Raw genomic sequence first — 23,617 nt, 5'->3', positions numbered from 1 at the left:
GGTGTAAATATTTGTTAACTTGGCTTGCTACTCTTGCTAAAGTTGGTTCTTTTGTTTACTTCCTTCATAGCATTTTTCATAGGCTGCAATTACTTTGTTTCCATACTTCCCTACTGTTTCCCTCAAGCAGAACCAAGTGAGAGGAGCTACAACTTTGACCACTCTTACTGGAGACAGGGGCTGGCATTCAGCAGATGTTCTCAATAAATCTGAGGACTGAAGCCGGGCACAGTGGCGCACACCTTTAATTCCAGCACTCCAGAGGCAGAGGTAGGAGGATCACTGAGACTACAGAGTGATTTCCAGGTCAGCCTGGGCTAGAGCGAGACTCTTCCTTGAAACTCCCCCCACCAAAAAAAAAAAAAAAAAAAACCTGGGGCCTGAAGGAACAGAGTGAAAAGAGTTGGGAGACTCCAAAGCCAGGAGGTCTAGGATCTGGGACAAAAATTGCAAAGACATTAGGCCCCATTTCTGTCTCTGGGAAGAGTGAGCACTGACCATGAGTCTAGGGCTCTACGTGGCCCCAAGACTAACTGGTCAGTTGCTCATCTCTACCATTTGAGAATATCCAATTCTGGTTTACTTTGTAGCCTTCTGAGATTGAGGGCGCTGGGCATTTTCAGAAGGAACTTTGCAGGAGATCATCCACTCACGATGGCAGAAGTCATCCTCATTAGGGGTGCATGCCTATAACCCAGCACTGTGGAAGTAGAGGCAGGAGAATCTCAAATTGGAGCTCAGCCTGGGCTACATGCTGGCTACACTGTTTCTACACACTTATCCCTTGAAATAAAAATGTAGCCTGATGTGTGGAGCACGCCTCTAATCCTAGCACTTAGGAGGCAGAGGTAGGAGGACTGCTGTGAATTCAAGGCCAGACTGCGACTACTACCTCGAAAAAACCAAAAAAAAAAAAAAAAAAAAATTAGCAGGACACGTCACTACTGTGGAGTAGCTGAAAAAAGAAAGAGTTGCAGCCAGCTGCCCAGATGGCATCTGCATGGTGACTAGAACTACGGCGGTGCCTTTAAGGTAGGACCAGGAGGCGTGGTCACAGGGTGAGCCGGACGGGGGCGGAGCTTCGGGGTGATGCAAGGCCCGGCAACGGGGGCGTGGCTTCTCGTCAGGAAAGGGGCGGGGCTCTGGGTGACGAGCTGTCGGGGGAGGGGGCAGGCGTTCATTGATAAAAACGCCGGGCTCCCTCGGGCGCCAGCGCAGCGTAGCTAAACCAGGCAGCGCCACGCGCGGCCGGGGCCGGGCGGAACCGAGAGCACCGGGCAGGCGCTGTGACGCGCCGCCTGCATGGAGCCGGCCGCGGGCTTCCTGTCCCCGCGCCCCTTCCCGCGTGCGGCCGCCCCGCCCGCGCCCCCCGCCGGGCCAGGGCCGCCTTCCAGTGCCGCCTCGCCAGGATCCGAGCTGGAGATGCTAGCTGGGCCACGGGCGCCGGACCCTGGACGCCTCATCACCGACCCGGGCAGCGGCCGCACTTACGTCAAAGGCCGCTTGTTGGGCAAGGTGGGCCGGGGGCTCGGTGGGGGCGCGCTGGCGAAGGTGGAGGGGAGCCTTTGCCGGGCGGGGTGGGTGAGCTTGACCTCGACGTGGGGACGTGTGTGGGCCAGACCCAGCCTCCCTGGAAGGCCGAGCCTGATGTCCCCCCTCTTTCCAGGGGGGCTTCGCTCGCTGCTACGAGGCCACTGACACAGACACCGGCGTCTCCTACGCCGTCAAAATCATCCCGCAGAGCCGCGTCGCCAAGCCTCATCAACGAGAGAAGGTAGGTCCAGGCCCAGAGGGCAAGGGGTGAGGAAGGGACAGTGGCTTGGGAACCGTGGGAAGATGACGATCCGTGTCCCTGTCACAGATCCTAAACGAGATCGAATTGCACCGAGACCTCCAGCACCGCCATATCGTTCGTTTTTCGCACCACTTTGAGGATGCTGACAACATATACATTTTCCTGGAGCTATGCAGCCGAAAGGTTGGGGAAGGAAGGGGTTCTTGAGACCCAAAGCTGGAGCCCTTTCTTTCTCAGCAAGCCCAGATGGAGGGAGGGCTACGGAAGGTGAGCCGGGGCTGAGACAGTGGTTTTCTGCAGTCACTGGCCCACATCTGGAAGGCCCGGCACACCCTGTTGGAGCCAGAGGTGCGCTACTACCTGCGGCAGATCCTTTCAGGCCTCAAGTACTTGCACCAGAGGGGTATCTTACACCGGGACCTCAAGCTAGGTGAGACTCCCTAGGCCCCCGCAGGGTGGGTCGTTGGGGCTGCCGTGAAGGGAGGAGGCATCTGACACATCTTTCTGCCCCTGTCCAGGAAATTTTTTCATCACTGAGAACATGGAACTGAAAGTGGGGGATTTTGGGCTGGCATCTCGGTTAGAGCCCCCAGACCAGAGGAAAAAGTGAGTGAAGGGAGGAATAGGCTTTTTTTTTTTTTTTTTGTGGGGCACAGATACGTGTCACAGATGATATGTATGTGGGAAGCAAGGTGACCTGATGTGTATATGTGATGGAGAAGGGGTGATGGGCTGTTTTTGTATGTGTGAAGGTGGGGGTGGTAACTATGTTTTGGGGTCTGGTGGAGAGGATGAAGTTCTTACAAATGTGTGGCACAGATGGACTGGGTGTCTTGAGTCTCTGAACTAAATGGGGGTAAAGAACTCTTAGAAGTGTATGAGTGACTTTGTGTGTGTGGATGAGTTGACAATATAGGTCAGTGAGTGTGTATGTGAGACAGACTGACTGAGGAAATGGCAGGGCACAATGCTTCATGTGGATGTGTGTAAGAAGACCCTGCTGTGACCACTGCAGTAAGGTGTTCATGACACGTTTAGCATGTATGGCAGATGAGTATTTACGGAGGGGGTGGTGGTGACAGCTGGTGTTGATGCATATGTGACATAGACCAAAGAAGATGACAGCCTGATGAGTGTTTGACAGATGGGTATGGGGTAAGGGGTCAGCAATGGACCCTCTGTGTTGACCTTGGGGGAGGGGACTGGGTTGGGAGTGAGGGCCTCCTGTCGTGCAGAGCAGCTGGGCTCGGCAAGTGGGTGGGGACTCAGCTGCCATTCCCAGCATCCATTGTCCTAAGACAAGCAGAAGTTCTCTGGTCCTTGGTGACAGGCAGCTGCTCTGCCTGCACTCACAGCAGGAGCTGGCCTGAGGGGGAGTGTTGGCTGCTGGGCTGCATCTCAGCCTTCCCCTCTCCACCCTACCCTCTTTCAGGACCATCTGTGGCACTCCAAACTATGTGGCTCCAGAAGTGCTGCTGAGACAGGGCCATGGCCCTGAGGCAGATGTGTGGTCACTGGGCTGCGTCATGTGAGTGTTGCTGTTAGTGGCAGACAGGTAGTAGGCACATGGGCGGGGCATTCCTATCACTGTACTGACCTTCTAACCCTGGGCCACAGGTACACACTGCTTTGTGGGAGCCCCCCTTTTGAGACTGCTGACCTGAAGGAAACTTACCGCTGTATCAAGCAGGTTCATTACACACTGCCTGCCAGTCTCTCACTGCCTGCCCGGCAGCTCCTGGCTGCCATCCTTCGAGCTTCTCCTCGAGACCGCCCTTCTATTGAGCAGATACTGCGCCATGATTTCTTCACCAAGGTCTGTAGCTTGCCAGACACCTGAATTGGCTCTGCGTGTTTCTGAGAGATAAATGAGGGCAAGTGACAGGACCTCTAGGGTTCTCTATTCTCTGTTGACATGTCTCCCTTCTCTAGGGCTACACCCCTGATCGGCTTCCTGTCAGCAGCTGTGTGACAGTCCCAGATCTGACACCCCCCAACCCTGCAAGGAGTCTGTTTGCCAAAGTTACCAAGAGCCTGTTTGGCAGGAAGAAGAACAAGAGTGAGTAATAGAGTGGCTTGTCACATTCATTTAAGGGGTATGAGAGTGTGGATGCCTGTGAATGAACTCTTGAGGACAGCATATGTTGTCCAGACATTTAGAAAGGCCTGTCCGTGTGCCAGCCCTGTGGGAAATGGGGTTGTTCAGGACACTGAGAAATATATCCTCCCTCACTCCCAGATAAGAACCATCCTGAGGAACGGGACAATGTCTCCTGTTTGGTGAGCGGCCTCCTGCGTACCTCCATTGGTCATCCAGATGCCAGGCTTGAGGTGAGGTACTCACGTGGGCATTATTTCCCTGACTCACCCCAACTGTAGCAGGTGAGGAAAGCCCAGCATAAAAGGCTGATGAAGCACCCAGCCTCATGGTGGCTTAATTGGCTGTGTCTCATTAGCCAGCTGGGACTGACCTGAAGTGCCCTGGGAGCCAGGGCAGGGCAGGGCCATGGACTTTCAAGGATTTGGATTTCAGGGCTTGCCTCATTGCCCATCCCTACTCCACTTTCCAGGCTCCAGCAGGTTTGGGTCTAGCCCCTGTCAGTGTTGTGGAGACAGCTGCTGAAGACAGCTCACCCCGTGGGACGCTGACGAGCAGTGGAGATGGTGAGGAGCCAAAGGACGAGAGGTGCTGGAGGTTGCTGGGGTGGAGACCAGGGATCAGAAGGAAGGAATTGGCAGAAAGACATGGCCTGGGTCCATGGTAGCTATTGTCTAAATGGCATTGTGCCCTGCCATTTCCTCAGTCAGTCTGTCTCACATACACACACTCACTGACCTATATTGTCAACTCATCCACACACACGAAGTCAGTCATACACTTCTAAGAGTTCTTTACCCCCATCTAGTTCAGAGACTCAAGACACCCAGTCCATCTGTGCCTTGTTCCCTTCAGGATTTGAAGAAGGTCTGACTGTTGCCACAGTGGTGGAGTCTGCTCTCTGTGCTCTAAGAAACTGTGTGGCCTTTATGCCCCCGGGTAAGGTTGGGGTCTGGTACATGTGAATGGTTTGGGAAGTTCTTTGGTCTCGAGGCCAGAGGAAAGGCCTCACTCACTCCCTCCTTTTCCATAACAGCGGAACAGAACCCGGCCCCATTGGCACAGCCAGAGCCTCTGGTATGGGTCAGCAAGTGGGTTGACTACTCCAACAAGTTTGGCTTTGGGTACCAACTGTCCAGCCGCCGCGTGGCTGTGCTTTTCAACGACGGCACACACATGGCCTTGTCGGCCAATAGAAAGTAAGTGCTGTTGTGGGGGGGCTTGGTACTTAGGCTGTTATACCCAGCAAGTTTGCACCTTGGTGTTTATTCCTGGGCTCAGGGGTCTAGAGTTTCAAGCCCAGGTGAAGAGACATTGGTGCAGGGTTCCCTCTGATCTCTGCTTCCCCCTTCTAGGACTGTGCACTACAACCCCACCAGCACGAAGCATTTCTCCTTTTCCGTGGGTGCTGTACCCCGGGCTCTGCAGCCTCAGCTGGGCATCCTGCGGTATTTTGCCTCCTACATGGAGCAGCACCTCATGAAGGTGTGCGGGTGGGCTGGGGTTGGGCATTTCAGAGACTAATGCATCCTGAACCCTTCTAGTTCCCTGTTGGTGGTGATGGTGGAGTCAAAGATAGAGGCTGGTCCCATACATGAGGGAGGTGTCAATAGCGAGAGACCCAGCTCATGCCAGACTAGTGACCTGCCCTGTCTCTTCTCACAGGGTGGGGATCTGCCCAGTGTGGAAGAGGTAGAGGTGCCTGCTCCGCCCTTGCTGTTGCAGTGGGTCAAGACAGATCAGGCCCTACTCATGCTATTTAGTGATGGCACTGTCCAGGTAAGAGCCTGTCCTGGAGCTGGAGTGACAGTCTGGGAGGCCCTGGTTGCTGGGAAGGAAATTAGGCCGAGGGCCCAAGCCTTGAGCAATGTCATCTTCTTGTACGCAGGTGAACTTCTATGGGGACCACACAAAGCTGATCCTCAGTGGCTGGGAGCCACTTCTTGTGACTTTTGTGGCCCGGAATCGCAGTGCTTATACTTACCTCGCTTCCCACCTCCGGCAGCTGGGCTGCTCCCCAGACCTGCGGCAGCGACTGCGCTACGCTCTGCGTCTGCTCAGGGACCGAAGTCCCCCTTAGGTCCTAAACTGCAGAGCAGACTATTATCCAACCCCTCAAGCTTGAGGCCTGTGCCTGGAATGCCCTGGCCCTCCCTTTTCTTTTGGTGCCTCACTGGGGGCTCTGGGCCAAGTCCCCCAGGGAATCAGGGATCAGCTTTACTGGAGTTGGGGGCAGCCTGCCCTTGCTCCCTGAGATAAGCCTGAGCCTTAGTCCCCAGCTAGGGGGCGTTATTTATGGACCACTTTTATTTATTTGACATTTATTTATTGGGATGTGAGCCCCAGGGGGGCCTCCTTCTGGGACAATAAACCATTTTTGCAGAATTTGAAGGCCTCCTCATTCATAGTACAGCCCGTGGACCGTGGCCACTGCGAACAGTGAGGCGTTTGTGTAAGTGGCAGAAGCCAGCCCGTCGTGCACTGCGTCCCAGAGTGCTCGGCTGACCACGTGCACGCCCTGGCCTGCACGTGGCCCCACCACCACGCTACACACAAGCTTGTAGCGCGGTGGGCAGAGCTCACGCATGCGCATGCGTACCTGCTCACATAGTTCCCGTGCCAGTCTCCCAGCCTCAGTGCCAGAGTAGGATGCATTGCACAGCTCTGCGTCCAACAGTGCTTCCAGGGCGCGCTGTGCACTTGCAGCCTCCCAGCATTCCCCCGGCAGCGGCTCCGTGCGATACGAAGGTGTCGCGTGACGGACAGGCACCAGGGGCAGGCCCGAAAAGCTGACCCGTGAGCCTAGAGGGGGAACTGGACCTAGGGATAGGCGACGACCTCCAGGACCCACCAGTGTTCCGGCCAGTGAGTTGCGGCGAGAGAAGGATGCTGCTAGGCCCAACATGGAGCCCCGGCGGGAGGCCGGGCCCACACCTGCAGGCCGGGCCTCATCAATGCTGGGCAGGTGTCCTCCAGGCCGTGTTGGCGGTGGTTTCAAAGCTTGATCTTTGGCAGTTTCCTCCTCCTGGCGTCCGGGTGGCAGGGCCCTGCCAGCCATGGGTCTGCCTGGTAGGGGACCCACACTTAGGGTCTCCTCACTGGTCCATCTTTCTACACCGCCCAGCCCCTGCCTCAGCGATAGAAGGGCATTTTACCCTCTAGCCTCATGGCTGTCTGTCTCTTTTCGAGATAATCTCATGTAGTCCAGGCTAGCGTTGCACTTCTGGGCCCAGGGGATCTTCCCACCTTGACTCCTAAGTATCTGGGGCTACAGGTACACACTACTATGCCCAGCTACCCTCTGTTCGTTTCTTACCTGTACTTTTGGATCAAGTAGATCAGACGGTCTGTGTGGGTTCCTCGGCGCCTGGAGGCTAAAGGCTGTTAGGGATGTAAGCAGGGAATGGGATGTTGCTCAGTCTGTGAACCTGAGCTCCACTTGTCATTGTCACTGTGGAGGTGGGATGGATGAGCATGAAGTCCAGGTCCTTTTTTCCCTTTCACCTGACTTCACCAGCACAATGAGGATATGAGGCAAAGCCGGCTTCCAGGCAGTGGAAGTAGTGGCCCTAACTGTCACCGGGAAGGACAGGCCCACCGGCACCTCTGCAGGCCCCTCTAGCTAGGGTAAGACATATCTTCCCCATGACGGGCTGAAGCTGGGGGCAGGCCACCTGTGAAGCTAGTTCCATCCTCTGCTTTAGGCCTCGGACTCCACCTCACACAGAATCACTTCTGGGATGGCTTGCCCTCTTCTCCCGAAACTCCCTCAGGCACCTTAGTCACCAGTAGCCTTTGGCCTCCGAGCTCTCTCCCGGTTCCACAGTTCTTGCTGAGCTGGCTTGGCCAGCAGGTGGGCGGAGAAGGGCTGTGTTGTGCAGTTACCATGGGGCTGCTGCAGTGGGCAGGCATGCTGTCCCGGAGCTCCTCCCTCCAGCCACGCTGTGGAATAACCTGTGTGTTACTAGTGTAGGCACCTGCTGAGGGTGGTGTTCCCTGAGTTATGGGGGTGAAGAGGCCCCCAGGGATTTGGAGCTCAAGAACATACTACCATGGAACAACTGAGAGGTGCTGGTCAAGAAGGTGTCTACCCAAGGCTCTTGAGCTACTGGAAATGATTGGCCATTTGTGCACAAGTCACAGGGGCCTGGGATTTGCAAAGGCCTTGATTGAGACAGCTGCTCAGGAATCCAGCCTCAGGGCCCACAGGAAGAAGCACACACGTCATGGTTCTATGGTCTCCCCATCAGCCTCAAGAAGGACAAACATTTCCGCTCCAGGGCACAGCTGGGGTGGGGCTTGGATGACTTCCTCAGTCCTGGGCTGTATGCTGGGGAGCCAAGGCCCATTGGCTCAGCAGGGAGGACCCAGGCCTGACGCAGCCATGACTCAATGGTGAATCTGAATCCAGTCTCTTGATCTTTGCTGAACCAGCCAAGCTGGCCAAACCTCTTGTATGCCTAGTACCCCTCCCCTCACTCCACAGGCGATTGCTTTTCAAAGATGCCAGGGGCTGGGCTGCTTCTGGTAGAGCTGACGCCTACTCTCCTAACCCTCCCCCGCCACTACCAGGGATGGGACCGCCCCCTCCAGACAAGCTAAATCTGGGTCTTGAAAACTATCTTTGGAGGTGAAAAATTTCCTTGGTATTTGGCTAACGTGGACCTGATCTGTGCGTTTGTGCAGGAGGGATTGGGAAGGTAGGGGGCTTGAACTGTGGACCAAGGGTAGGTAAGCATAGTGCTAGGACCCTTAGCCTTCTATTAGGAGCTGACTAGGAGCTGAGGGTTTTTCCTGGGCCTGTAGGGAGCTAGGCGGGGCCTCCACAGGCTCAGTTCCAGTTTCCATGGAAACCAGAGGCTTCCCACCCAGCTGCTGCTTGGGCAGACTCCCAGTCTGGGCCTAGTTTACCACCAGCTTCTTCCTGTACTGGGACTGACAAAGGCCTCTCCAGCCTTACTCTGTCTGGGCCCCACTCTGTTCCCATCACTCTGGCCTCCTCTGTTAACCTCTGATGCTTTCTTCGGGAACCCGGGCCTCTCTTCCTAAATTTCAGCTTTTCAGCGAACAGTTTTCTAGAGCAACACCTCCCTTTTAGGCTGTCTGGTTTCTTTACAAGCTCTGGGACTGACCAGGCCTCCCACAGGCCAACAGATAGCAGCAGGCTTCCCAGGCCACGCCATCTTTTCTTATGGAGACCTCAGGACTGGTTGTGCATGGGCAGGATGCACCCTTTTCCACGGCACTCCGAAGCCTTGTCAACAACCCCTGGTACAGGTGAGGCAGTGGGCCCTGTTGGTGGGTTTTCCCCAGCTGGCTCCTTTGGGCCTATGACTCTGAGGAGGTCCTGAATGAAGAGGAAGGTAATAAGGACTTGGCCTTTTCTGGGAAATTAGCTACAGAGGATGGCAACTGACCGGTGTCCATGATCTCCTGAGAGCTGGAGATGGGGACAGTGGGGGATAGAGCTGAGAGTTGCTGTGTAAACTCAGGGGAAGCCCTTCCCTGTCTGGATCTGGGGAAAGAGTCTCAGTCCAGAGAGGTGAATTGTAATTTGACTCCCTCCACTGAGCATTCTGCTGCATGCTGGGGCCTCCCTCCTTAAAGAGGCAGAGGAGCAGATGACAATTCTGACTGAGAACTGGGGATTCACAGGAGGAACAAAGCTCAAGGGATTGAGCCAGAGACCCAGACAGGAAGTAGTTCAGGGTTGCTGACTGCTCATTGCTTGCCCAAGATGTCAGTGATGTCTGGAACCAGGAATAGAGTTGATTGGGGGCAGGGCTTGTCATGAGCACCAGAATATAGCTTCAGTATCCCCACTGTCTCTTATCTGTCCCAGATCTTCTCCCCAAAGGTTAGTGACTCCCATAATTCTTCCTCTTTGGTGGGCAGAAGGGGTCATAGTCTGCCCTGAGTAATGGGAACCTTAGGCCTTGGGCTTTTTCTCTTGCTCCTGCCTCCTACCTCCTACCTTGTTGAGAGGCCCAGAGGCTGGGGCCGGAAGTGATCATGAAGGTGGAAAATGTGGTCTGACCTCATGATGTGTTCATCACTACCATTTCTGCAGTCAAGGCACAGTCTGTACCCTACACCCCCACATCCTCTTCCAGGAGGAAGGCTGAAAGAAAGCTGAGTTTGCAGCTACTGGCAAGAGTACCAGGAGGAGCTTCCCTTCCTCCATGAGCTTTGTTTTCTTCAGTGACCAAGCTTAGTCAACTCAGACCACTTAGACATTCAGACATAAGTGAGAAATCCAAGATTCAAAGATAAGAAGTCGACTGCCTAGAGTGCCACAGGGTAGAGCTGAGACTAGAACTCAGGTCTGTGTCTCCCGGACCTAAGTCAGGCTAAGCCATGACTCTTAACCGCACATATAAGAAAAGCCCAGGATGGGCAAAGACAAAGCCAGAGTGAGTACACTGCTCTAGGCAAGGGACTTCTCTTCTTCCCTGGCTCTCTGCCCCTTTCTTCCACAGTGATGTTCGCTTTGTGGTTGGTCAAGAACGGCAAGAGGTATTTGCCCACCGATGTTTGTTGGCCTGTAGATGCAACTTCTTCCAGAGACTTCTGGGCACAGAGCCAGGCCCTGGGGTACCTAGTCCTGTGGTGCTAAGCACTGTGCCAGCTGAGGCCTTCCTAGCAGTGCTAGAGTTCCTGTATACCAACAGTGTCAAGCTACACCGCCAGTCTGTGAGCCCATCAAGCAGGGGCCTGGGTGGGAAAGACTGGGGGTACAAGTGGCAGAAGTCTGCTTATCCTGCTGTGAGCCAAGGGGTAAGGGAACTCCCTTCGGCTCCCTTATCCACCCACTCTGCAGGTGCTGGAGGTGCTGACAGCGGCTGTGGAGTACGGGCTAGAAGAATTGCGAAAGGTGGGTGTCTCTGCCAGGGCATCTTTCCCTTGCCTCTTGTAGGATCAGTTCACACTCTCCCTCACCTCACATGCAGTCTGGCTTGGAAGGAAACATTTGTGCACACAGAAGTGTGGGTATGTCTCTGTGTCCAGGGCATGTATTTGTGCCTGTGTTCACAGGGTCCATGCGCGCTCCTTGTGCCTTGGGCAAGTCATGGGGGTACTTATGCCTGGTGCTGTAGGTACAAGTAAAAATCATCTTTACATGGGCATCCCTTTAATCCCAGCACTCGGGAGATAGAGGTAGGAGGATTGCCATGAATTTGAGAACACCCTAAGACTACATAGTGAACTCCAGGTCAGTCTGGACTAGAGTGAGACCCTATCTTGAAAAACAACAATCAAACAAAACACCAAAAAAAAAAAAAAATCAGCTTTGGCTTCTGTTCTCAACAGTGGGGATAAATACATGAAAACACTTAGCCTGCATGGGCTGCCTGGGCCATCATGTCACAGACCTATAATCCCAGCATTTAGGAGCCTAAGAATGGCAAGTTCAAAGTAGCATGGGCTATAAAGTGAGACTCTGCCTCAAAAAATGAAATTTAGCCAACCAGGTGTGGTGGTGCACACACCTTTAATCCCAACACTCGAGCAGCAAAGGTAGGAGTATTGTTGTGAGTTCGAGGCCACCCTGAGACTCCAGAGTGAATTCCAGGTTAGCCTGGGTTAGAGTGAGACCCTGTCTCAAAAAAAAAGAAAGAAAGAAAGAAAGAAAGAAAGAAAGAAAGAAAGAAAGAAAGAAAGAGTATAGATTTAGTGTGACAGATGAGAGCCAACTGGAGATGTGTGGGGAAAGGAGATTCCTGGAAAAGGAAATATTTGTACTAGATCTGGCAGAACAAGGAGGGCTTTGCTCAGGAGGAGAATGGGAAGATGGCATTCTATTCACAGTGGGATCAAAGGAGGTAGTTAGGTATTTGGTGTGGTAGGACTAGGAGTGTGACAAGGAGGCAAGATGAATTGGAAAGGGTGCCAAGGGCAGATTCATGCAGTCTCTCTGAGAGTGAAGTTCAGTGGCAGAGCATGCCTAGCATGCTACAGACCTTGGGTTCAATTCTCAGCACAAGCCTAGTGTGATGCATGAGTATAATCTCAGCACTTAGGAGTCAGAGGCAAGTTCAAGGCCAGCATGGTCTACATAGAGTTCCAGGCTAGCAAATGCAACATACCAGAACTCCAGAGATATCCACCACTTTGTGCATCTGGTTTTATGTGGATACTGGGGAGCTGAACCCATGCTATCAAGCTTTGCAAGCAAATGCCTTTAACCACTGAGCAATCTCTCCAGCCCAGATTTTAGAATTTTTTTTAATGTTACATGTGAGGGCAATGGAAAATCACTGAAGATTTCAGTCAGAGGAGTGGGATTTGGAAGCTAAAGGGGAAAGTGACAGAGAGAAATGGAAAGAGCTTATCAGTCCAGTCCAATTAGGGAAGCAGTCAAGAGGGTGTGATCAGGATGAAGCTGGCACTGGAAGCCCAAGAGAGAGGTGGGTGGCTCTGAGAGGAGGCAGAACTGTCATGACCCAGTGCTTTCCTGGATGTTTGGATGAGAGGGAGATGTCAATCATGAAATTCAAGTTTCTGGTAAAAATAGACATGTCAGCCAGATGTGGTGGCTCATGCTTTAATCCAGCCCTGGAGAAGCTGAAGTAGGAGGATTGCTATGAGTTTGAGGCCAGCCTGGGCTACCAGTGATTTCTAGGTTAACCTGGGCTACCATGAGCCCCTGCCTCAAGAGAAATAAATAGGTGCCAGGCATGGTGACACATGCCTTTAATCCCAGCACTCAGGGAGCAGAGGTAGGAGGATTACTGTGAGTTTGAGGCCACCCTGAGACTACATAGTGAAATCCAGGTCAGCCTGCACCTCTAAAAAGAGAGAGAGAGAGAGAGAGAGGGAGATAAGAGTCTTGCTCTAGCCCAGGCTGACCTGGAATTCACTCTGTAGTCTCAGGATGGCCTTGAACTCACTGCAGTCGTCCTACCTCAGCATCCCAAGGTGTGCCCCATTACACCTGGCTGCCAAGTCTTAAGGCTTAACAATTCCCTTACTCTCCTACTAGGAGTCTGGTTGACTCACTGCTCCAAACTTACTTATGCTGCTTCTGGGGTAGGGATGGGGTATGAAACAGAGACACCTCCACACAGCACTCACGTTCATTTCTGCCCCCAGCTGTGCCTGGAATATGTAGTGAAGGTACTGGATGTGGAGTTGGTTTGTGAGGCCCTGCAGGTGAGTGTTGCTGAGCAGGCCTGGGAAGAATCTGGCTTTCAGTATGTGGTCTTAGATTCCTTCCATGTGCCAGAAGCCTTGGCTGCCTATGTCTACCCTGGAAAAGTCTCGAGACACGACAGGGACAGAGGTGCTCCAAAGATATTTATGAGATCAACTCTGTGCCCAAATCTGTGGGGTGCAGGATATAGCAGTCAAAGGGCTAGGAAGTTTTTGCTGGTTTTCTATTAATGGTGGGACATGGTAAAGATGGGGTCAGGTGCGGAGTCTAGATGCTAAACCTCGGCCCCAGGGTAGGGTTTGAAGGATCTGGCTTAGCTTTCACCTGGGTATTGATGTTCCAAAGCATTTTCCCCAGGTCTAGTTTCCTGTCAGCTTCCCCAGTTAGGAATGGAGTCAGGCTTACAGTGGTGGTCCCCAGTGTGCAGGACTGGGCTTCAGGCTCTCTCCATTTTCCAGCCTGACCTCTTTCATTCTGCTCTCAGGTAGCGGTAACCTTTGGCCTGAGGCCCCTGCAGGAGCGGTGCATAGCCTTCATCGAGGTCCACAGCCAGGTACTGTTTCCCACTTTCATATTCGTAAACCCCAACACGCCATTCTGCTCCCCCACATCCCTCACCAATCCTGCGGCTCATAGGAGGCGCTCAGGACCCGCGGATTCCTGGAGCTGTCCGCCACGGCGCTGCTGCCCTTGCTGCGCAGCGACAAGTTGTGCGTGGACGAGGCTGAGCTGGTCCAGGCAGCCCGGAACTGGGCGCGCGTAGGGGCTGTGAGTGAAGTCTAGGGGAGGGTTATGAAGGCAGCGCGGGCAGCAGGAACCGGGCAAAGGGCGGTGGGGTATATGCCCTACCCTGCCAGGGCTCAGGGCTGACGTTCACAGGCAGTGTTGGAGCGGCCTGTGGCCGAGGTGGCGGCTCCAGTGGTCCCAGAGCTGAGACTGGCCTTGCTCGCCCCGGCTGAGCTGAGCGCCCTGGAAGAGCAGAACCGGCGGGAACCGCTCATCCCGGTGCGGACGCAAGTAACCAGGCTCATATCCACTTCGCAGCGTGGGGACAAGACGCGGGGCCTTGCCCAGGGTCTTTCGGGCGAGGGGCCATGTCTGGATTGCGTGGGGACCAGTTTCTCCTGCAGGTGGAGCAGATCGTGGAGGCGTGGAAGTGCCACGCCCTGCGGAGAGGAGACGCAGTGCGCGGTGCCCCGTGCCGCTGCCGGAGGGGCACCCTGCCTCGAGAACACCACCGATTTCTGGACCTTCCTTTCAAGTAATCCCATCCCGCGACCTGTGAGACATTTGCCTGCTCAAAACTACAGTTCCCGACGTGCTCTGCGCTTGGAGTTGGCTTCCGCTCCCAGCATGCCCGGTTAGCCGGACCGGAAGGACAGTTCTCCGCTGGGCGCCACGCGAGGGGCGCGTCTATCCTAGTGTTTGGGGCTGGGCTCGGCTCTGTGAGCGGGGCCGAGACCCCAAAGTAAAGGTTGCCTTCCCTCCACGCCCTCACTCCGTATCCTTCCTCAGGGCGCTCGAGGGAGCGTCCGCTCTGAAGATCCTCAGGTGTTTATTCAGCTCAGCCTGTTAACAAGTCCCTCCTGGAGAGTCCGCCGCGCACAACCGAGTTTCCCCAGCTTGCCCCACCCCACCTCGCCCAGCTGCACAGATAGCGCTTCTCACACCCGTGGATGCCCACTCCAGAAACTTGAGTGTCTCGAAAAGCCAAAAAAGGAAAAAGAAACTTGAATGTCATTCTTGCCTCCATGAACACCTCTTTCAGGTTCCTGGAAGCGTCCTTTCACGTGGGTTTCGTCTGCTTGCCTTCCTGTCACCCAGCCAGCGCCCTCTCAATCCGTGCCCTCCCTCCCCCCGCCGTCCTTGTTGCTTTCTAAGACAAAATACAGTTTATTTGAGAATACTCAAAACTACTGTGTTCTTGAATATATAACAATCTTTCCTCAACCCTGCTTTTGTCTTTGGGAGTCCTGGAGTTCACAGAGTTCATTTGTTATTTTATTTTATTTTGCGGTACAGAGCCTTTCACTGCACTCTGCCACAGAGCTATTTGTTCGGTCCTTTTTGAGGTAGAGTTTCTAGTCCAGGCTAACCTGGAATTCACTATGTAGTCTCAGTGATCCTACTTTTGCCTCCCAAGTGCTGGGGTGTGCCACCATGTCCGGCTTCCTTTATGGTAAACATCTTATAGTTTACAGCTTTAAGTGAAAGAGAGCTTAAGCTAAGGAAGACACAGTTCAAGCCCCCCACCTTTTTTTTTCTTCCTCCCGAGGTAGGGTCCTGTCTAGCTCTAGCCCAGGTTTGACCTGGATTTCATTATGTAGTCTCAGGCTGGCGAACTCACGCCAATCCTCAAACCTCGGCCTCCCTAGTGCTAGGATTAAAGGTGTGCAACATCGCTCCAGGCTTTGTGCTACTTTTTATGTCCCACTTTATGTGGGTGGCTGAATAAGCTGAGCTGGTAGCCTTTGCAAGTAAAAGCCTTTAATCACTGAGTCATCTCCCACCTTATTATTGTTTATTTTTAAATTTTAATTTAGGGCTGGAGAGATGGCTTGGTGGTTAAGGCACTTGCCTGTGAAGCCTAACAACCCCAGTTAAATTCTCCAGGCCCCACATAAGCCAGAGGCACATGGTGGCGCATGTGTCTGGAGTTCATTTGCAGTGGCTAGAGGCCGTGGTGTGCCCATTCTAACACACTCTCTCCTGCTCTCTGTCTCTAATAAATAAATTTAAAAAATCATTGGCTGGATGTGGACGTGGTAGCACACATCTTTAATCCCAGCCCTTGGGAGGCAGAGGTAGGAGGATTGCCATGAGGTCAAGGCTATCCTGAGACTACAGAGTGAATTTCAGGTTAGCTTGGACTAGAGGAAGACCCTGCCTCAAAAAAACAAAAACAAAAACAAAAAATTTGTGCTGGAGAGATGGCTTAGTGGTTAAGGCACTTGCCTGCAAAGCCAAAGGATCCAGGTTTGATTCTCCAGTACCCACGTAAAGTCAGATGCACAAATGCACAAGGTGGTACATGTGTCTCCCTGACATGCCCATTTTGTTCTCTCTCAAATAAGTAAATAATAAATATTAGTATATTTTAAAAAAAATTCCTGGGGAAGTTCCATCGTGGCAAAGGCTGGCTCACTACTCTAGCATGCATCACAACAGAAAGAGAGAAGCCAGCATTAGCAATACCAACACTAGCAAACAGGCAGAGCTCCAAACTGCCCTCCATACACCTTAGAGCTGGAATTCAGATTCACCCGCAGAGACACACCCCCTGTAGCATGGACCTGCTTGCTAGGGGCTCAATTTTAATAAAACATCTGAGTCTGTGGGGCCATACATTCAAACTACCACAACACCTATATATACTCTCCTTGCAAATATATTTTTTAGGCCAAGCATGGTGGCACACACTTTTAATCCCAGCATTTGGAAAGTAGAGATAGGATGATAGCCATGAGTTTGAGGCCAGCCCAAAACTCCATAGTTCCAGATTAGCCTGGGCTAGAGGGAGACCCTGCCTCATAAAACCTATATATAGCTGGATATGGTGACACAAGCCTTTAATCCCAGCTCTTAGGAGGCAGAGGTAGGAGGATTGCTGTGAGTTCAAGGCCACCCTGAATTCCAGGTCAGCTTGATCTAGAGGGAAACCCTACCTTGAAGAAAAAAAACCAAAGAAACAAAAATAAACTATAAAGTTTTAAAAAATGTTTTTATTTATTTTTATTTATGTATTTGAGAGTGTCAGAGAGAGAGGGAGAGAGAGAGAGAGAGAGAGAGAGGGAGAGAATGGGTGCTCCAGGGCCTCCAGCCACTGCAAAAGAACTCCAGATGTGTGTGTCCCCTTATGCATCTGGCTAACGTAGGTCCTGGGGAATTGAGCCTCAAACTGGGGTCCTTAGGCTTCACAGGCAAGCGCTTAACTGCTAAGCCATCTCTCCAGCCCCAATAAATAAATTTTTTAAGTTAACAAAAAAACTTTATAGGGCTGGAGAGATGGCTTAGCAGTTAAGCGCTTGCCTGTGAAGCCTAAGGACCCCGGTTCGAGGCTCGGTTCCCCAGGTCCCACGTTAGCCAGATGCACAAGGGGGCGCACGCGTCTGGAATTCATTTGCAGTGGCTGAAGGCCCTGGTGCGCCCATTCTCTCTCCCTCTCTCTCTCTGCCTCTTTCTCTGTCTGTCACTCTCAAATAAAAAATAAATAAAAATATTTAAAAAAAAATTTATTTATTTATTTGAGAGAGAGAGAGGCAGAAAATGGATGCACCAGGGCCTCTAGCCACTGCATACAAATTCGGTGCATGTTTCACCTTGTGCATCTGGCTAAAATGTGGTTACTGGGGAATTTAATCCAGTTCCCTAGGCTTCACAGGCAGGTACCTTAACCACTAAGCCATCTCTCCAGCCCTGTAGTTTTGTTTTTATTTTTTTAATTAAACACTTTTGTATCCAGACAAGACTTGACCTTGCCATCTTCCTTGTCTTAGCCTCTGAAGAAGTAGCTGGGATTACAGGCCTATATACTCAGGCTCTTGAATACCTTTTGCCAGTTGTTTCATTACTCAATTACTGAAGACATGAATCTTCGTGTCACATTGATGTTCTGCTAATGTTAAATGAATGACTTAATTTTACCCTGTTTTATTGAGATAGGGTCTCACTCCAACCCAGGCTGATCTGGAACTCACTCTGTAGTTCCAGACTGGCCTCGAACTCATAGTGATCCTCCTACCTCTGCCTCCCAAGTGCTTGGATTAAAGGTATATGCCACCATGTCCAGTTTCTTTCTTTATTTTTATTTTTTTGAAATAGGGTCTTACTTTGGCCCAGGCTGACCTGGAATCCACTATGTAGCCTCAAGCTCACTTCTGCTTTTCCAGTGCTGGAATTAAAGTTGTGCACCATCATGCCTGGAAAATTTTATTTATTTTTTTTTAAGAGCTAAGGTCTCTAAGTTTAGTGGTACTCACCTGTAATCCAGCACTTGAAAGGCTGAGACAAGAGGATCTCATAAAGATCAGTCCAGGGTAGACAGTAAAATTCTGTCTGAAAAAAATAAAAAGAGGGGCTGGGACTGGAAAGATGGCTTAGTAGTTAAGGTGCTTGCCTGTGAAGTCTAAGGATCCAGGTTTGATTCCTCAGTACCAATGTAAGCCAGATGCACAAGGTGGCACATGCATTTGGAGTTCCTATGTAGTGGCTGCAGGCTCTGGCATGCCCTGTCCCTCCCTCCCTCTCTCTCTCCCTTCCCCCCCCCTCTCAATAATAAATAAATAAATAAATAAATAAATAAAAGGCTGCTGGCCTGGTTCAATTCTCTATCAACCACATAAAGCCTGATGCAAAGTGGCACATGCATCTATGATCCCAACTACTATCTCAACAACTATGACAGTGGGAGGTACAGCCAAGAAAATTGGAAGCTCTAGAAGCATCTTGGCAGTCTGGCTGTCCATCTGTAGTAAAAGAGAGTCTGTGTTAGCTGGGTATGGTGGACATGTCTTTAGTCCACTGTTCAGGAGGATGGGGTAGGAGGATCACTGTAAGTGCAAGGCAAATTTGAGACCCTGCCTCCACAAAAACAAAGTTTCTCTCTTGGGCTGGAGAGATGGTTTAGTGGCTAAGGCGTTTGCCTGCAAAGCCAAAGGACCTCAGTTCCATTCCCCTGGACCCATGTAAGCCAGATGCACAAGGTAGTGCATGCATGTGGAGTTTGTTTACAATGGCTGGAGGCCTTGGTGTGCTCATTCTCACTCTGCCTCTTTCTCTTTTGCTCTCTTAAATAAATAAATAAATATAAATTTTTAAAAAGCATATCTGTCTCAAAGAAGGTAAAGCATAGATACCTCAAAGTTACTTTCTGACCTCCACACATTTGCTGTGGCACACACACATATGTATAAATAAATAAAAATTTTAAAAATTGTACATAGAATTATAGTAGAGTGTTAAATACTATATTACATGTTTAGGAAATAAATATATTCATTTGATAAAATAATCATTGAACACTCACTGGAAGTATTAGCATCATGGAGTACATGAGAGAAAAGTAAAGGATCTACCTCATGGAATTTACATTCTAGGAGGAGAAATGTACAGTGAACAAGTAAGAACATAAATGTATAATCTGGGCTGGAGAGATGGCTTAGTGGTTAAGGCGCTTGCCTGCAAAGCAAAAGAACCCAGGTTTGATTCTCCAGGTCCCACGTAAACCATGGATGCACATGGTGGTGCATGCATCTGGAGGTTGTTTGCAATAGCTAGAGGCCCTGGCATGCCTATTCTCATTCTCTCTCCCCTCCCCTGTGTTTCTTTCTTTCTTTCTTTTTTTTTTTTTTTTTTTGGTTTTTCGAGGTACGGTCTCACTCTGGTCCAGGCTGACCTGGAATTAACTATGTAGTCTCAGAGTGGCTTTGAACTCTCGGTGATCCTCCTACCTCTGCCTCCCAAGTGCTGGGATTAAAGGCGTGCGCCACCATGCCCAGCTTCCCCCTGTGTTTCTAATAAATAAATAAAATAAGTCTTAAAATAATAAATGTAGGGGGTCTGGAGAGATGGCTTAGCGGTTAAGTGCTTGCCTGTGAAACCTAAGGACCCTGGGTCAAGGCTTGATTCCCCAGGACCCACGTTAGCCAGATGCATGAGGGGGTGCAAGTATCTGGTGTTCATTTGCAGTGGCTGGAAGCCCTGGCATGCCTATTCTGTCTCTCTCTCTCTCTCTCTCTCTCTCTCTCTGCCTCTCTCTCTGTTGCTCTCAAATAAATAAATAAATAAAAATAAACAAAAAATTTTAAAAAATGTAGGGCTGGAGAGATGGCTTAGTGATTAAGACACTTGCCTATGAAGCCTAAGGACCCAGGTTTGATTCCCTAGTACCCACGTAAGCCAGATGCACATGGTAGCACATGTATCTGGAGTTCATTTGCAGTAGCTAGAGGCTCTGGAATGCCCCTCTGTCTCATAAATAAATTAAAATATTAAGTAAATGTATAATCTAATTTCAGAGAGCAATGTATGCTATGAAAAAGAATGAAACAGGCTCAAAAGCTGGGTGTGAGCCCAGTATGTGGCATGCACCTTTAATCCCAGCACTTGGGAAGCAGAGGTGGGAGGATCACTGTGAGTTCACGAACAGCTTGGGACTACAGAGTGAGAGCCTATCTTAAAAGAAAAAAAAAAAAAAAAAGAGAGAGAGATGGCTGATTGGTTAAGGTGTTTGCCTGCAAAGCCAAAGAACCCAGGTTCAATTCCCCAGGACCCACATAAGCCAGATACACAAGGTGTTACATGCGTCTGGAGTTCATTTGCAATGGCTAGAGGCCTTGCTGCACCCATTCTCTAACAAGTGAATAAATATATATATAAAGAGCTGGGTGTGGTGGCACACAACTTTAAATCCAAGCACTTGGGAGGCATAGGTAGGAGGATCACTGAGTTTCAGGCCACCCTGAGACTACATAGTGAATTCTAGGTCAGCCTGGGCTAGATAAGAGTGAGACCTTACTATGAAAAACCAAAAGAAAAAAAAAAAAAAAGGGCTGGAGAGATGGCTTAGCTGTTAAGGTGCTTGCTTGTGAAGCCTAAGAACTCATGTTCAATTCTCCATGCCCCATGTAAGCCAGATGCATTGTGACACAAGTGTGCAAAGTCACACATACCACAAGGGGATGCATGCACTGAAGGCCCTTGCATGTCAATTCTCTCTATATACCTCTCACTCTCACATAAAAGAAAAAAAGGCAGCTGGGCATGGTGGCATAGGCCTTTAATCCCAGCATTTGAGAGGTAGAGGTAGGAGGATTGCTGAGAGTTCAAGGCCACCCTGAGAATACAGAGTGAATTCCAGGTCAGCCTGGGCTAGAGCAAGACCCTACCTTGAAAAAAAAAGCAGTCTGCTGGTCTTCCCTGGGATTGTGGGAGGGGGGAAAGAAAGAGAAAACAAAAGCATGTTCGGTGTGGTTAGTTTGATTCAAGTGGCATAGGTATCTGGAGTTCATTTTCAGTGGCAGGAGGCTCTGGCATGCTCCATTTTCTCTATTGTTTTTGCAAATAAATAATTAATAAAAGTACTTAAAAATAGTTGGGCATAGTGGCACATGCCTTTATTCCCAGCAATTGGGAGGTAGAGGTGGTAGAATTGATGTGAGTTCAAGGCCAGCCTAGGACTACAGAGTGAGTTCTAGGTCAGCCTGGGCTAGAGTGAAACTGAACCTTGAAAAGAAAAAAAGCAAGCAAAGACTACAGTGATCAGCCTCTGAAGTGATAGATTACCAGCACATACTATCCCACCCCAGAGTCTACTTTATTTATTTGTTTGTTTGAGAGAGACAGAATGGGCACACCAGGACCTCCAGCCACTGCAAACAAACTCCAGACTTGCGCACCCCCTTGTGTATCAGGCATATGTGGGTCCTGGGGAATCAAACCTGGGTCCTTTGGCTTTGTAGTCAAGCACCTTAACCACTAAGTCATCTCTCCAGCCCGTCTAACTTTTAAGTCTCTGAGAACGTGGTAGAAAATAGCTTCAAGAAACTCATTAGTAGACTGGAGGGATGGCTTAGTGGTTAAGGCACTTACCTGTGAAGCCTAAGGATCCAAGTTCAAATCCCCAGTACCCATGTAAGCCAGAAGCACAAAGTGGTGTATGCTTCTAGAGTTTTCAGTGACTAGAGGTCCTAGCACACCCATTCTCTCTGTCTGTCTCTCTTCTCTCTAGCTGTCTCTCTAGCTCTGCTTGCAAATAAATCAGTATTAAAAAAAGTTAAGAGAAACTCATTAGTGAGCCCAACCTAATGACTCACGCCTATAATCTCAGCTCTGTAGGGCTGCGGCAGGAGAATAACCTGAGGATTCAAGGCCTGTCTAGGCTAGAGTGAGACCCTAACACAAAAAAAAGAAAAATTGGTCAATGACTCAACTGTTCTTCTTCTCCATGCAAATCTTTAGTAAAAGGTGAAAGATTTACGTGATAAGGAAAGCCAGAGTATGGGTGTGGCCTTTCACTTCCAACCTCCCAGAGAGGTTCAGTGCCCTAGCTGCACCTCCTAGATGGCTATAGTTTTTACATGTATATTTACAGCAGATGTGAGGTATGCCCTGCAGTTGTGAAGAAATGCCCTTGGGGATGAGTTCAAGCATGGTGAAACTGTTTTCAGGTTCACCATGGGTATGCAAATTGAGATGGCTGCCAACTGATTCTGTAGACCAGCAGTGGAAACCCACTGGCACTGCCCACGTGGAACTGTAGAACCCTCTCCACCGCCACTCACCCCGCCTGCCCCAAGCCACTGTTCTCTCTTCTTTGAGGGCTGCCTGGGACCGATCCCTCTCTTTCCCTCATGCAGGCAGGGATTACTCTTTTTTGAACTTTAATATTATTTATTTGAGAAAGAGGAAGATGAGAGAGAGACAGAATGAATGGGTGTGCCAAGGCCTTCAGCCACTGCAAACAAACTCCAGACACATGTGTCACCTTGTGCATCTGGTTTATGTAGGTCCTGGGGAATCAAACCTGGGTCCTTTGGCTTTGCAGGCAAGTGCCTTAACTGCTAAGCTATCTCCCTAGCTCTCATCGTATTTTTTTTTTTTTTTTTGAAACAGGATCTCATTCTGTAGCCCTGGCTGGCTTTGAACTCACAGCAGTCCTCTCTCCACTTCCCAAGTGCTTGGATTACAGGCCTGAGATACCATCAGTAGCATCCAGTTCATTTTAAAGAACGATCTGAGGTTAGGACAAGGGGAGGCTGGAAAGAGTCTAGGCAGACAGGATGCAAGTTCAAGATGAGGCTGACACTAGTAGTAGTAGTTCAGTTATGTCTAGGATGCGGAGTGTGACTGTGTCTGGACAGCAGGGCATGTTGGCACACGCCTTTAATCCCAACACTCAGGAAGCAGAGGTAGGAGGATCGCTGTGAGTTCAAGGCCATCCTGACATTACATAGTGAATTCCAAGAGGAGGCTGAGGCAGGAGGATCGCTGTGAGTTTTAAGTTGGCCTGAGGCTACAGAGTGAATTCAGGTCAGCCTAGGGTAGGGTAAGACCCTACCTCAAAAAAACCAGGGCTGCTGGGTGTGGTGGTGCAGGCCTTTAATCCCAGCACTTGGAAGGCAGAGGTAAAAGAATTGCAGAGAGTTCGAGGCCAACCTGAGACTACACAGTGAATTCCAGGGCAGCCTGAACCAGAGCAAGACCCTACCTTGAAAAACAAAAAACAAAAAACAAAAACAAAAAAAAAAAAATCAGGGCTGGGTTGGAGGGATGGCCTAACGGCTAAAGCATTTGCCTGCAAAGCCAAAAGACCCAGATTTGATTCCCCAGGACCCAAGTTAGCCAGATGCACAAGGGGGTGCATGCATGTGGAGTTCGTTGGCAGTGGCTGGAGGCCCTGGCGTGCCCACTCATTCTCTCTCCCTCTTTCTCTGTCAAATAGATAAATAAATAAAAATAAAATATCTTAAAAAAAAAAAAAAAGACCAGAGCTAAAGACATGGCTCAGAAGTTAAGGTTCTTGCCTGCAAAGCCTAACGACCTGGGTTCAATTCCCTAGGGCCCACATAAA

General features: G+C 50.6%; 3 protein-coding genes and 1 pseudogene across 14 annotated transcripts; 2 read left to right on the top strand and 2 right to left on the bottom strand.

Moving 5' to 3' along the window:
- The first annotated feature begins 1,302 nt into the window (after positions 1-1,302).
- Plk3 (polo like kinase 3) lies at positions 1,303-6,278 on the top strand. The gene is made up of 15 exons (XM_004670510.2): positions 1,303-1,515; positions 1,667-1,774; positions 1,862-1,978; positions 2,096-2,225; positions 2,314-2,401; positions 3,228-3,323; positions 3,413-3,611; positions 3,728-3,854; positions 4,035-4,126; positions 4,366-4,459; positions 4,749-4,832; positions 4,930-5,092; positions 5,249-5,378; positions 5,559-5,672; positions 5,782-6,278. The coding sequence occupies exons 1-15, from the start codon at positions 1,303-1,305 to the stop codon at positions 5,971-5,973; spliced, it is 1,947 nt and encodes a 648-aa protein (XP_004670567.1). The 3' UTR covers positions 5,974-6,278.
- Dynlt4 (dynein light chain Tctex-type 4) lies at positions 6,204-14,336 on the bottom strand. Of its 5 annotated transcripts, none has more exons than XM_045148781.1 (4): positions 12,969-14,336; positions 7,568-7,835; positions 7,210-7,274; positions 6,204-6,959 (listed from the first exon to the last, which is right to left on the bottom strand). In XM_045148781.1, the coding sequence occupies exon 4, from the start codon at positions 6,949-6,951 to the stop codon at positions 6,292-6,294; it is 660 nt and encodes a 219-aa protein (XP_045004716.1). In that variant the 5' UTR covers positions 6,952-6,959; positions 7,210-7,274; positions 7,568-7,835; positions 12,969-14,336; the 3' UTR covers positions 6,204-6,291. The 5 variants fall into 5 exon arrangements, with proteins under 5 accessions (XP_045004716.1, XP_045004715.1, XP_045004717.1 ...); XM_045148780.1 differs by having other exon boundaries at positions 7,671-7,835; XM_045148782.1 differs by having other exon boundaries at positions 7,671-7,835; positions 13,453-14,336.
- Positions 8,249-14,953, top strand: Btbd19 (BTB domain containing 19). 8 transcript variants are annotated; one of them, XM_004670508.2, is made up of 8 exons: positions 8,249-9,170; positions 10,373-10,586; positions 10,714-10,767; positions 12,987-13,046; positions 13,532-13,600; positions 13,684-13,815; positions 13,927-14,052; positions 14,178-14,953. In XM_004670508.2, exons 1-8 carry the CDS (start codon positions 9,085-9,087, stop codon positions 14,310-14,312), a joined length of 876 nt encoding a protein of 291 aa, XP_004670565.2. In that variant the 5' UTR covers positions 8,249-9,084; the 3' UTR covers positions 14,313-14,953. The 8 variants fall into 8 exon arrangements, with proteins under 8 accessions (XP_004670565.2, XP_045004713.1, XP_045004711.1 ...); XM_045148778.1 differs by having other exon boundaries at positions 13,927-14,064; XM_045148776.1 differs by having other exon boundaries at positions 10,373-10,409; positions 13,927-14,953.
- Positions 14,954-21,936: 6,983 nt separating this feature from the next.
- LOC123461051 lies at positions 21,937-22,046 on the bottom strand (annotated as a pseudogene).
- Between the last annotated feature and the right edge of the window lie 1,571 nt (positions 22,047-23,617).

This window comes from Jaculus jaculus, chromosome 5 (assembly GCF_020740685.1).
Source record: "Jaculus jaculus isolate mJacJac1 chromosome 5, mJacJac1.mat.Y.cur, whole genome shotgun sequence".
Lineage (NCBI taxonomy): Eukaryota > Metazoa > Chordata > Mammalia > Rodentia > Dipodidae > Jaculus > Jaculus jaculus.
This window is presented reverse-complemented; position numbering and strand designations above follow the sequence as displayed.